The 14,749-nt window shown below is 39.4% G+C and overlaps 1 protein-coding gene across 1 annotated transcript; it reads left to right on the top strand.

Moving 5' to 3' along the window:
• Positions 1-5,814: 5,814 nt before the first annotated feature.
• On the top strand, positions 5,815-7,624 carry her9 (hairy-related 9). The gene is made up of 4 exons (XM_043225556.1): positions 5,815-6,178; positions 6,323-6,418; positions 6,529-6,616; positions 6,726-7,624. The coding sequence occupies exons 1-4, from the start codon at positions 6,071-6,073 to the stop codon at positions 7,307-7,309; spliced, it is 876 nt and encodes a 291-aa protein (XP_043081491.1). The 5' UTR covers positions 5,815-6,070; the 3' UTR covers positions 7,310-7,624.
• Positions 7,625-14,749: the final 7,125 nt, after the last annotated feature.

The following is a 14,749-nucleotide window of genomic DNA, read 5'->3' as shown; positions in this document are numbered from 1 at the left end:
GAGGCATCTTAAAACCTTATGAAAAGGGCTCTTCTACACTCATTGTGCTCTTTGTCTCTAAAGCCTGTTATTAGTGCAGGGAGTCAAATGATGTTGAGCTGCTGATGAGGACATCAGAGAACTTACAGGTGTAAGATCTGTTCTTAATTGGATATCTGCCTACCTTTTAATACTGCGTGATTGAATGGACGCAGCGGTGGGAGACGGCAGGACTGTTAGGGGTGTGAGTTGCATCCAGATCAACTTAGAATGAGATGTAATTATAAGCTTTTCCTAAAGACACTGTTCTTGAGCTTGTTTAATGGCACCAAAATGACAGTCCTGTTAAAGTGAATAATTATGTGCTATGGGTGTGCCGGGTAACACCAGTATTTATCTCAGATCAGTTCTTAACAGAAGGAACAGATCCAAGAGGGCTCACCTAGGCTTTCATGCTCCTAAATTCTTTTATAAATGCAGTAACGTGAGCTCATTGCAAATGTCCTACAATAATGTGAGAGAACATTCTACATTCTGTACACTGGCTTTTTTGTTTTTTTTGTGCATGTGTGTGTCTATTTTACTCAGCAGGTCTGCTAATTATTTCATTAAAAATACAGCTGTAATATTGTGAAATATTTTTGTAGCATCAGATATGTGTAATATATGTATTTATACATTTTTCAGCAGCCATTTTTTTAGGTTTTTTTGACCACAAAGCTTCGAACAGGATATTAGAAACTGTTAGAACAATAGAAAAATGTTACCCACCAACCATGTTTATCTAAAAGAATTTGTCTTCCATCAATTCTATAACAATTTTAGAATTGTAATCAACCTAAATGAGCTTCTAATCAACATCTCGCTGTTTAACAGAACATTAGCGTCTTGATTGTAGCCGAACTGAGCTACAAGCAACCATAAAGGCACTGATGGCATATCATTGTATTAAAATGAGAGAAAATTGCATTAGCATTGTAGTCCCTGTGAGCTCCTCCAAACATTTATTTAGGAATTAAATTAGAGGTTCCAGCGATTCTCCGAATTCAATTTGCCGTTTTGTGTTTCCACAATCTGTCTCAGTCCACCCTTTTACATCGACATCAGCAAGAATGATCAAAAGTGTCATTGCACAGCTTTTACGCATTTGGTCCCGGCATTGCAGTGAAGTGACCCATTCCGAGTAACCCATATCAGTCTGGAACTGAGGTTTATGAAAGAGTCTATTGGAATTCGCTCTCAAAAGATTTTGGGGGGAAGCCACGATGAAAAGTGCTCAAAGAAATAGTATTTGGAGATATCAGCAGGCTCTCTGAGGGAAAACAAACTAAACCGACCAATGTGAGTTGACTTAATCTGATTAGGCTAACCTCATCAACGGCCTCTTAAAAAAAGAGAAGAAAGCCATGAATTGGTCAGAAAAGCTAGGGGATGGGGGATGCTCTCGCTTGCTTTAAGAGCACCAAAGAGTCTCAGTGAATACCACACATTGTAAAAGACATGCTGGTCTGCAGATGGTAAAACGACAACGAGCCGTTTGAAAGGCGAAGCAAACTGAATTGGTCCAAGGTTTTTGCAGGTATTAGAACAATGAAATTGAGTGAAGTATAAAAATTCCAAAAAACGCTATACTCTATATCGCAACGCTACTGAAACTTTACTTTTAAGCCCGGAGGATTAAATGTAGCCACCCTCAAACGCGCTAGAAGAAATATCTCGATATTTTAATTAATTAATGTGGGATTCCACCTCAAAACTCCCCACAGGGCCAGTAATAAAGATGAAAGACTCGGACGACATTATCCGACACATAGATGTATTAGAGCATTTTAATACAACAATGTTTGGTTTATAGAAATCCTTAGCAACAGTTTGTTTAAGATGTCTTCCCTGCCAAGACTAACTCTTTAGATCTTTTGCCAATGTTTTCTCTTATTGTGGAAATGGTCACCGAAAGTACCCCTGAATATGTTCTGAAACCTAGCAGCAAATAATAAGTGACAGAATCTTATTCTGTAACTGTATAAACACAAAGTTGAGAGGTGTTCGGCTCAAGCCCTGTACGTTTCTTTTTAAATTAAGTGGCATACATTTAAATGCTACCAACAGAGTTCCAACTCACAGTAGTAAAACATGTTTATTAAATGTTTTTGTTAAATGCCCGATTAAGCTGTAAATCCAATTTTAAATGCTGCTGTATATTTTTAGAATTTTTTTTTATTTACTTGATTCTTGGTTCATGTAGGTAGTCTGTAGAGCCCACTAAAAGAGAAAAAAACTGAACAAAGGGTCGCTCTTCGGGTTATTCATCATCTCAATTTTTAACATCTCAGATTATGAAAGAATTCATCTTGGAAAAATTGAGGTGAGTGTGATTTTTTAAATTATTAAATATTGTGTGGCTCATAATAGACATTTCTAAAAAGTCGGAATACCAAATTGAAGTCAAAAGTACAAAAGTCATAAGCCAGATGCCGAACTCGTGTGACTTAACAGTTTAATACACTGCTTTCATCATGACATGCATGACAGTATTCAGGGGCTATCGTTCAATTCTTTGCATCAATAACTGCATAAAGTCTTCCAAATCAGTTGTTTAGGACTTTTTGCAAAACCCAAGACTAGAATGGAGCGAAGGGGCAGTGTGATCAGAGAGCGTGTAAAGGGATTGGCCCGACAACAGCAGCTAATGCAGACATAATTGACTGTGTTTTCTGCATTCTGGGAACAGATTTGGATAGGGACTGAGACTCATTACCCAACAACAAATGAACTTTCCTTCAGTGCAAAGAAACTACTGTGCACGCTCTGATCTTGGACAACAGTATGCTGGTCAGTGTTAAGTCTAATTACAAAACACACAACGCCTTGATCTTTTTCCTCTCGCTTTGCTTTTCAGACTAAAAGTTTCTTAAAAGTCAAAACACATCCCACAATCGTATGTTAGACTCCTTGTTATTTTGCATTTAATCCAGAATTTCAAAAACAGTATTTTAATACTTGTGTGTGTATATATATATATATATATATATATATATATATATATATATATATATATATATATAGTGATCAAAGCTAAAATATAATATGCTTATTTTCAGTTCAAGAAACATTTCATTATTGTTATTGTTATTATTAATAATAATAATAATTCATATTTATTCATATTATTTGCTGAAAAGAAAGATCCATAAATTGACACTTTTTATTAAGAATGCTTTAAATTGATCAAAAAACATTATAATAAATACATTAATAGTGTTACAAAGATTTAAATTTTAAGATAATTGCTGCTGTAGTAAAAAAAATTCTATCCATCATAGAAACTTTGAAAATATTCACAACTGTTTTTTAACATCATAATTATATATATTTCTGTAGGAAACGACTGGAATAATGATGCTAAAAGTTCAACTTTAAAATCACACAAATAATTTATGTTTTAAAATATATTCAGAAAAGTTATTTTAAATAGTGAACATATTTCATTTTTACTGTTTTGCTGCACTTTTGATAAAATAAATGCACCATAAAAGCTGGTCGTGTATAGATTTTAACACTAAAATATAAATGTAAGAAATGTTTGGACAAAGAGTCTATAAAATTTGTGTCCTGAGCATCTAAATAATTCTCCGAAGCTCTATTATGGAGGTATAACACATACAGAAAGCAGGATTAAGGGCTACATAATATACCTCAATCCCAAAGCAAATAAGGCAAATGTGAAGGGGTGAGCGCACAGCTGGCCCCTGAGACCTCAGGATCCTGAGCAAACAGGCTTCCAGCATGCCCCAGCTAGTCACGGCAACAAATGACAAGAGTCCCTAAACAATGGTCAACAAGACTTAATAAATTCTCATTGCTATGGGATTTCTCTGCCTTATTAGATACATAAGTAGAATACGGAGTTTTTGTAGCACTGGTTACACTGGCAGTCCTGTTTCCTATTCATTTAAATTGGTGTAATTAAAGAAATGTATATATCAGTGGTGCTGTTATTATTATTATTATTATTATTTCTGTGTTATTCTCACATATTGCAAAATTGCTGCTTCAAAGTTTCGGTATGCAAAACTTCAGTGTTGTATTTAGATACTATAGGAACTAATTCCTCTTTCTAAATATATCGACTTCAGTGTGAATTATATGAGATTTCAAAAACACAGTTGTCTGTTTCTCGCACATCATTTGATGTCATTTGAATTCGTTTGTGTTGAGGTGTATAGAGTGTGTTTTCTGTGTGCTCCGCCTCGTGGGCAAATATGAAATCGCACGTGACTGTTTAAAGTTCTAGTAAAACTTTCGACAGATGGCGCTCGAAACCTATAAATTAGTTTTCCCACTCGGCATCCCATCGGGAAAAAACACTCTTAGATTTTCGTTGTTCTCGCTTAATTGTATTTTCAACTAATTAGACTAAATAATTTCGTTTAAAGCGGTTGCAGTTATTGTAGACCAGTTCCTTTTATCGTCTTACTGTTTTGTTCATTTGAAAAAAGTACTAAATAATTCCAAAAAAAAACCAACAACAACAAATTACTTAAATATGCAGATTTATAATTAAGGAATGTATGTGGTGTTTCTTGTGTTTCGTTCGTCTTATGGCTTCCGCATACATTTGTTTATAGCAATTCTAAAACTTCGTTGCGTTTTCCTAATTCTCTTCCAACAAACATTAACAAAACTCCAACAAGTTTTTAAAAAGCCCGGCCAAGAAAAATCATGAGTTCATAATTCAGCAGCAATAAAAAGCAGCCGCGAGACTTGCTCTCTAAACCCCGCAGCCTGCGAGTTTAGCAGCGGCACGTGCTCCGGGGACGCAGCGGTGCAGCGAGCGGGCGCGCGGACTGGCTGGCACGCGGACAGATGTAGCGACACCTCCCCCGCGCGCTCTCTGCCTCCCGCGCCGCCGGAATGATTGACGCGTAAGATGTTCGCCCGGCCAATAAGACGAGACTCCGCTTAATTTGCATAAAGAATCCGGCTTCCCATTGGTTTCCTGCGTGCCGCTTCGAACCGCCTCGCGTGCCTGTACAGCTGTTTTCTTCTTTGAAGCGCAACCAGATCCTCTAAGTTTTTTCGCTTTTATTTTCTTTCTAAAAACGACTCGATCCTCGTAGTTTTTTTTTTTTTTTTTTTTTTTTTTACATGATGTGAACGTATTCTCGCGTGCAGTTAAACAAATGCGTGTAAAATACCGAGACTGTCAACTTTTATTTGTCTTACACAATAAGAGTTAAATATTTAATAAAGAGCAATAGCGTATGCCAAGTCGCTAAATAGTAAGCTATAAAAAGTGCAAAGAGTAAGTGCGTCCAATGCAACTTTCCGACAAAATCCAAAGCAATTAAATTTAATCTAAATGATCGCTCGCAAGATAATATGCATGCAAAACGAGCTAGTGAAATGATAGCAATTCGAGGAAAACGCGTCTTGATAAAAGACGTTATTTTATCCCGGTGTTCGGAACGCTGATAAAATGACATTATTCGTCTGTTGAACCGTACCAACATCGAGTGTACAGGAATGCTGCTCGCGCAGTGCGTGAATGCAGAAATACGTGAAAAAACGTTGGTGGCAAACAGCAAGAGTATTCCCCCAATTCCCCTTATCACTTCACAGCCAGGCCGACTGCACTCGCCTCTTTGTTGTTTGTCCCTCCAGGGCTGATTGAGCAGCGCGTGACTGACAGCCCGCGGGGGTGTTGTCCAATCAGCAGTCTGCCCGCGCCCAATGGGTGAGTCCGCGCGCCTATTGGCTGAAGCGAGTGTGGGAAAGAATGCAGAGAGGGTTTCACACGAACTGGGAGCATGCGATCTATCTATAAATACCGCTGGCGTGTGGCAGTGGGAGATTCGACTTGCCCTCTGAAGCGCTACGCCGCACACGCTCGTGTCCTCACATGACAGCCTGCCGACTATAAGTCATATAGCTGATAAGAGGGACTCGCACTCTCTCTCGTGACCATCCCGAGATCTTGGCCGCGCTCCGCATCTAATCCCGACAGCCCGTCTCTGTGTTTTTAAAAAGCCGCGCACGGAATATAAACATTTTTCTTGGCTTATACCGGACCCAGATTTGGTTTTTGATCATGCCAGCCGACAACATGGAGAAGCAGACCGCATCACCTATTGCTGGTGCCCCTGCCAGTGGATCTCATACTCCGGACAAACCAAAGAACGCCAGCGAGCACAGAAAGGTAAATGTCGCTTTAGTGGTTTTGGCACTTTTCTCGCGTTCGGGTTTCGTTTTAGATGAACGTCAGGTGCCCTTTCTAACTTTAAAGTTGTTTGAAGTAGCGTCTTTATTAAAGAAATTAATTGTCTTCGCGTTTCATCTGCAGTCTTCAAAGCCGATCATGGAGAAACGCCGCAGAGCGAGAATAAACGAGAGCCTCGGACAGCTGAAGACCCTCATTCTCGATGCTCTTAAAAAAGATGTAAGTTGTTGCTACGAAGCTGTCTGTTCTTCTTCAATGCTGTTTTCTTCTTCTTCTCAGTAATCTTCATTTATAAAACAAAATCATTAATCTGCCCCTTTCACTTTCAGAGCTCCAGACACTCTAAATTGGAGAAAGCTGATATTCTCGAGATGACTGTCAAACACCTGCGCAATTTGCAGCGTGTTCAGATGACTGGTAAGTCGCGTCACGTTTATTCAAATGCGTGACTCCTGGCGTAAGATTTGAGCGCGTTGTTTAATGTCCCAAACGCACGGCGTTAATGGAGCTTCCCTTTGCTTTGCAGCGGCCCTGTCAGCGGACACAAACGTCCTCAGCAAGTATCGCGCCGGATTCAACGAGTGCATGAACGAGGTGACTCGGTTCCTCTCTACTTGCGAGGGAGTGAATACGGAGGTTAGGTCGAGACTTCTCAACCACCTGTCGGGTTGCTTGGGACAAATGATGGCCATGAACTACCCTCAGCCCGCCCCAGCTCAACAGGCGCATCTGGCTCAGCCTCTTCACGTGCAGCTTCCTTCGACGCTGCCCATCAACAGCGCCTCGATGGGCCCCAAACTCAGTCCCTCAGAAGCGGTGTCTCCCAAAGTCTTTGGAGGATTCCAGCTGGTGCCAGCCACCGACGGACAGTTTGCTTTTCTTATCCCCAACCCAGCTTTCGCCTCTGCTACCACTCCGGTAATTCCCTTGTACGCAAACGCAAGCGTCCCGGTGACAGTCAACGCCAGCCCCGTCCAGGCCAGCTCGGCTCCCACGGTCGCATCTCCGGTGCAGGGAATGACCTCCTTCGCGGGCGTTTCACAGGCCGTCAGTCCCGTCGGCGTTAGCGCCGGAGCGGAGAGCAATGAACCGGTGTGGAGACCTTGGTAGACCTGCTCGTCCCGTGCGAACTTTTAAAGCAGTTTTTCACGATGAAGAAAATACGTTCGGTTCCGTTTTAAGGGACTTTGTTGACCTTCTGTTGGACGAGGCGTATGTTTATTAGCTGATTCCAATATTTGGATGTCGTTAATGAAGGTGCCGTTGTTAATTCGACGGCGTAACACTTAATGTTTATAAAGTACTTTTAAATAAAAGAATTTAGTTTTGTACAAAGTTTGTAAAAGATTGTATTATGCCAAAGCTTTCTTGTTGTTTTTTCATAAGTGTTTTATGTCTGATGCTGAATAAATCAAAATAACGAAATATGTCGCGTTTAAGCCCTTTCTCTATTAAGATCAGCACTTGATGTAAATCTATAATAGCCTATACCTATAACTGATAGAATAATATAAGGCACATTTCAATATATATATATATATATATATATATATATATATATATATATATATATATATATATATATATATATATATATATAATTTATCCTACATTATGATTTAGAAGTGACAACATAAAATATAAAATTGACTTTTTTACGCAAGCCTTATTAAACCGTTGTAACAGATACGAGATGCATGCACCTTTTCAATTACATCTGTTAAAACTTTTTTTTTTTTTTTATTTAAAGTCTCAATTAAGTTTTGTGGCTACCGCCCATCGCTCTTAGTTTTAGGCTACTTCTGGCGGGAAGAGATCACCCTAAAGTGTCACAGGTTGAAATGACAAAGGCAATGAGAGGGGTTTTTTTCTTTTCTTTTGCAAAAAGGTAATTAAACATCTGAAAAGGGTCTCATCCTGTATGCAGCGGGATCTTTAAGAAGTCCTAAACCCCCATTCACTGGTCTGGGAAATACGCTTTGGGTTAATGTCACTAACAGATTGCCTCAGTGAAAAGAGAATATGGAAGAATCCTCTCTTCCTTTTGTGCACCAGTCTTCTTTAGTTGTATTGCTGCACCTGAATAGCGCGTGGGGTGCTTTCGCGCCTCTTTCTGACTAAACCCGCCTCAACGTCAACCCTTTCCTACTTAAAACGTAATAGAATTAAAATGTAAAAAAAAAGCAATGTTTCGTTTTGCAGGCAGCCTAACATGCAGGCCTTTCCCAGGTGAGCGGCTATAGCTCCAGCCGAGTTGTTTGTGTTATTCCTGGATGTAAACGTATCTTTCCTTTGCGCGCGAGCTCCGGAACCGCGAGACGTGTCGCGCGGACTGTCGGCGTGGCGTTCGCCGTGTGTCTGCCACTTGCAGTCAGCGGCCCACTTCGTTTTCGGATTAGGTTACACACCCTGGTGACCGTCGGCCACAGGGTTTCCCGCTTAACAACTCCATCGTGTTAAACCTCAGTGCCGAGACCCACTAAGCAATTGTAATACTCTATACATTTTTTTCATTATTTTGTGATTTAGACTTCCCAATTCACTGCATCTCATCGAGTGCTCATACTTTTCTCCGTTATGTGGGGGGAAAAAATAAACTCGCGAAATTAAATAGAAAGTTTGTGATATTTTTAACGCCAGCAGGTACACCATACGCATCTCAAATACGGGCTATCGCCAAAAAAAAAATCTAAATTTAAATCTAAACACAAAATAAGTGAAAGAATTGTTCGCGGGGAAAAAAAAAAAGCAGACCCCCCTGAAAGTCATTGAAAGATTCGTACACTGTTCAAAACCCCTCGGGGCTAATCTAAATCGCACAGAAAAGCTTGTTTTCGCACATGTGCGTTGCTGAAACACTAGTTGGCAGTGTGTGGGCTCCGTGGCTTCTCTCTCTGCCTGCGTGTCTGAGTTAATAGTTCAGAGATGCCGTTGTGGTGCTGAGGTCGTGAGAACCGAGCGAACTAGACTGCCTGCGGCCGGGCAGAGCGCCAATCCGTAAATCCCCGCTGGCAGGCCGGGTCGTGCTTTGGCCGCACAGCCTCTCTGGAGGTGAAGAGGCGCACACGCGTGGCCGCCAAGACGCGAGTTTTGAGCCAGAGTATAATAATTACAAGAGCCACCGGCCAGATCCAAAACACGGAGACTTTTGAAGCAACGGGGGGAAGGCTACTTCTCGTAGATGCAATTGTTTTGTGCAAAAAGTCTTGCTGACACGTTTGAGGCAAAAACACGATTTGGCCGATCTATTAGCATTTCGAGGACGTTGTATTTAGGACGTTTATTTATATTTGTTTCATATGGCCTAGAATGTAAATGTTTTAATATTGAAATGTAACGTTGTAAAGTTTGCCTCTATATTCAGAACTGCACACACAGATGTTGTTCTACTGATATAGAGTTGAGAGTTGAAGATGAGCTTCTCACTGTTTATATTAACAGCCAAGAATTCCCCCAGGCTCTCAACATGAAATACCCAAAATCTAAAAGAAATAACAATGAATGAAGCCCCCTGTTTTTAATCAGCTTACACCGAAAGATACAATCAGCTCTTATATTTCGAATCCCAAACTCAAACTGGACTTCCTTTGATTCACCAAAGAAAGGAAAGTGAGCAAAGAGTGTCTTCTGAAAGTATCTCAAAGGATGCACTATTACAACAATGAAACGTGAGGAACACGTTTTATGAAGCAAAAAACTTCATCCAGCTCCTTTCATGGGATGTTTTTATGGACTGTGAGTTTTTGTGTAATCGGTTTATTTAGAAGAGATTATCAGAATATGAACAAATCATGATTCTATGACTATCTAGTACTGGTCAACAAAGTGGTGAATGTAGCGTCCAAATGTAGTGTCCTTTTTGACCACAAGGAGGAACATTACGTCTTGTTGTCCTCAACTCTCCTAATTTAATGATTTGAAATGAGGTTCACGCAAGAGATCATAGAGAATGCGTTCATTTTTAATCCACCTATCATTAATAAACGTGCACATAGACGTTTTTCCTTCTTTTGCGTTCACAACAAAACAAGCCAACACACAAGTAAGCCTGTCTAAATTTATTCTAGTTCAAAGTCACACTCACGAGGACAAGGGGGAAATGCTCGGCATTCTTGGATATGGACAAGAAGCACTGCGCTCCAGAAAAGAACCAGATGAGGCCGACACTCCTTCTTTCTCCTTCAGCACCTGTTGCTCGAGAAGTCGTGAAAGACACAGTCATCAGCAAAATCGTGCCGGGGACCCAGACTTAGATCCTCATCCCAGAACACCTCCATATGCGAACGTCACGAGCTCACTTGGGAAAAACAAGGAGCAGTTCACCCAAAAATGAAAATTGGGTTACCATTCAATCACCTTTAATGTCATTCCAGTTATGTACGACTTACTTTTGTTAGCGGAAGTCAAAAGAAAAGTTTTGAGCATACAATGAAAACCAATTAAACGTTTAAAGAGGAAAGAAAGTCATACAGGTTTGAAACAACGCGACGTTTAATGCATTTTTTGAACTAAATGAACTATCCCGTTATAAACATCTCCTGGAGATCAAGTTTGAATTTTTTATTATCTGTTCTTCCACTGATATTAATAGCAGTCGGCCCTTCTTTCCCTAGTAGCAGGAGTCGAGTGGTGGGGAGGACGGACACTCGTAGGGACGCACTCCCGGCCCTTATCGGATATCACAGCTCAAGGAGCCGCAAGGTCCGCAAATCCCTGTCACTTGTCCGCAGGACATATTTCTGAGTCCAGGTTTTGCTTTTCAGCACAATCTACGGTTTCAAGTCATGGTGTCTTGGCGGTCTTTGAAGCCTTTGCGAATAGTATAGATGCCAGTGGAGAAAGTTAAGGACCACCCCCTGACAGTCAGCAGGTCATTCCAAGTATTTATAATCCCATCTCCTTGGTGGCCTTGAAGAAGACCGACTTTAAATTTGGACAAGCTTTTTATTATGTTTGTACGCATCTTCCATTTATTCATGAGGATCTGACTGATCAGCTGTTGGACTATCTTGAGTGAAGTTCTTATATTACAAACAGACTTTAGAGAAAGAGAATGTATTTTTTTGTTATGTCATGTAGTTAACGATGACACACACACACACACACACACACACACACACACTCCTATAGGCTCCTATATGTGTAGGTCTATATATATGTTTATATAGGTTCTTTTCATTGCCATTAAAGTAAAATAACATAAACAAAGAGCACGAGAAAAGTTCATTTTACAAGAAATTTTCAAACAGCACTCTTTTTGAACTCTAATATATGAAACTGTGGCATAGAGTTTTAGGGCTTTTAAGAGATGCCAAATGTTTGGAGGTTTAACCACAAAAAACAACCTCTCTTTGGTCTTTAAATTGAACTGTAGCACTCATATAATGAATATAATATTAATAATAATAATATTCTGTATTTATTTAAATTTGACATTTATTTTTAAGTTGTTTGTCATATATAAACATCTATGGAAAATGTTTGTATTTTATTAATTATTCATATTTATTTTTGTTTCTCAGGAGAACACGTTGCATTGAATACTGTGAAATATTATTACACTTTAAAATGCAAGTTTTCTATTTGAATATATTTTATACAGCAAAGCCGAATCCTTTATATCCCACTTTTAATATTATTGTATATACAGTGATCATCAACCATTGTCTCAAAAATAAACGGAAAAATAGTTTGGCATTAATGCATTAATGTCTGAAATAGCTATAGCAATTCCATTCACCTCCCTAAATATTTCACATTTAACAATTTCAGGTTAAGGATTTGAGGATAATATTTATTTCTGAACAAAACGCAGCGTATTTTTTACACAAAGAAAACCTGCACTTGTTTGACTGCGTGTTTTTAATAGATCCCCTGACGTTGTTTTATTAAAAAGTTGGTACAAACCTATACAAAACGTTAATTTCTGGTCATTGTGGATGATAAGTGGTTAACTGAAAAGTCAAACAGAGGGCATGATCTGTGGGTTCTCTCGCAATGAGTGCACAGGAGACTTGCACGTCTGTTGGATGCAGTTCTGAGGTAGTGAAATCAGTCCTCTCAGCATGGCATTTCCCGTGCTCGCTGAACTCAGTAATACATTAGGGCAAGCTCTTTATTGCAGTTGAGTTTCAGGAAGCCAAGTGAGTCATGTTCACATTAGGTGTTTACGTGCCGAACGGTAACTGTCAGGTCCAGTTTTTAATTCGCTTTTCTGTCCCGGTTGTACTTTTTGCAGTGAATGGCGTTTTAGTTTCAGCTCATTTTTAACTGAGCTTTGTCGACGATTGCGATGCTGCCGTGCATTTTCACATCCTCTTAGTATTAAAAAAAAAAAAAAATGCAGTTCTCGTGTTTTTGCCAGGCTGGTGATGTGTCCGTAAGGGTCACGGTGAGGGCACAGTTAGTGGGAGTGGGAAATCTGCCCCCTGCATGGGTGGTGAATCAGCCGATGTCTCACCACAAGCCCAGACATGCCCTAGATAGACACCTGAGAGTAACTGCTCACTGCTCTGACTCATGTCAGCCCTTTCAAACCATCTGTGAGAATGCGTATGTGTGTTCATGTTAAACACTGCCCTTTTAATGCACAGCCAAGAAACAAAACAAGAGGTTGAACAATACATTAACGCAAATAGCGTTGCATGTTTTCTGTTGGGTGGTTTGAAGATGACCTGGAAACAAGATAAATACATCAGTCTTCTGTAATATTCAGTTTTTTGTTGTTGCTGTTTATTAAAAAAAAATGTTTTTACATTTATTTATTTTTGTTTCATTAAATTTATTTTGCGCTTGGTTTTTTTTTTCTTTTCTATTTAAAAGTCTGCTGTATTTTTAAGGGTTATTTATTTTATTTTTTTTATGCATATGTGTTTTTATTGGTTACTTAAGATAGGATTTGCATTATTTATTGGTAGAACATTGATTCAGTCATTTATAGGCCTCCTTTCTTGAAAAAGTAATCATTCTTCCATTCATTCATTCACTCGCTCACTCTTGCGCTTAAGATGTCTTTTTATTTGCCTTGGTGTCATGCATTTATTCAGTCATTTATGCATTCATTTATGCGCCACTTTTCTGGAAAAAGTAACTATTTATTCATGAGTTTAAGATATGTTTATTTCTTGATGGCACACATACATTCATCCATTCATGGGCCAGTTTTTTGTAGTTTTTTGGAAGAATGTATGTATGTATGCAGTTACTTATTTATTCATACATTAAAAATAGCATTGTTTTCTTTTAAAAAGGGATGCGTAGATTTTTTTTGTTGTTTTTTTGTTAAATACCTTATATGAACCCATGATCCTTTTATATATTTTCTTAGAAAGCCGAAGTTTTTCCGTTTGTTGTCGCTAGCGGCACAAGAAATGATACAGTTCACCTCTAAAGACCCATCTGTTGATGTTCTCTGTGTTCAGATCACAAGGATTAGGTGTGTGTTTATGATAGATCGCTGACAGGCAGTCTAATCTCTCCACTTATCCAGTCGTGTGGCTCATTGTCTTCATACAGGATGTCCTGGTATCTGGCGGGGCACTATCAGGCGCAGGGTTGCTAGGGTGCTGGTGACAAAGAAAAGTAAAAGAGAAACTACAAGACAAATCCCCTCACCAGATGTTACCAGCTTTTGAAAAGGTGCCTGGGAGCTTTCTCGTCCTGCACTTTCCCTCCCCTCGTCTTGTCAAAAGATCAAATTGTTTTTCTTCGTCTCTTTATCATGCAGCCTCATGTGGATCTGCCTTTTTAAAGGCTCTTGACTCAGACTGTGACAGGTCTCTGTCTGGATGAGGCTGCTCACAGTTATGAGTGCTTGTCTTCTTTTTTTGATCTCTGTTCTCTCTTTTCTTCGGACGGGAAGGTAAAGTTTACTCGTCTTGTTTGCCTTTCACTTCTTATGGTAAATGCTGGAGCAGTGTGCTTTCCACTTGGAGATTTTATGGTGTTGATTCTCATGCATGAAACAGTCGAGTCAAGTGTCAATAAGAGAAAGGCTTCACTCCAAACAAAGGCAGCTAGTGAATGGCAGGGTGAAATGAGAGCACAGCTGGGCACACATACACACAAACAATACAGGGTGATACTCTCCACATCATGTTTCCTTGGTGAATTAATCCTTACTAGTGACCTAGTGAATGTTGATTCAGCTCTTACGTTTATTTTTTTGCGATGGTACATTTATTAAAAAAGGCCGGCTGGTGAGTAAAATGTTCAAATGTGCATTAAAAAAACTGGTTTAAGATCGGACACATTGTCTCATAAAATGATCGGCTAATATTCGCGCTACATCCGAAATCGGAAAAATGCCGCCTTTGTAGGACTATCCTTTGCTGCCTGTGATATCCCACATACCTGTGCGTTTAAAAGAATAAAATTAAGATGGCATCTGAAAGCGTTTGGTGGTGCAAAAGTGTATATTTCCGACTGACTTTTTGCACTTTTGATGTTATTTCTAGCAAGAAATCTGTATTATAGAAATTACATTTCCCTAGTTCCTGGATTAGTTTTGTTGTAGGTCTTTAAACATTGATGGTGCTTTAGAAACCTGTC

The sequence above is a fragment of the Puntigrus tetrazona genome, chromosome 23 (genome assembly GCF_018831695.1).
Source record: "Puntigrus tetrazona isolate hp1 chromosome 23, ASM1883169v1, whole genome shotgun sequence".
Classification (NCBI taxonomy): domain Eukaryota; kingdom Metazoa; phylum Chordata; class Actinopteri; order Cypriniformes; family Cyprinidae; genus Puntigrus; species Puntigrus tetrazona.
The sequence above is the reverse complement of the archived record's forward strand: the minus strand, read 5'-3'. Positions and strand labels throughout refer to the sequence as shown.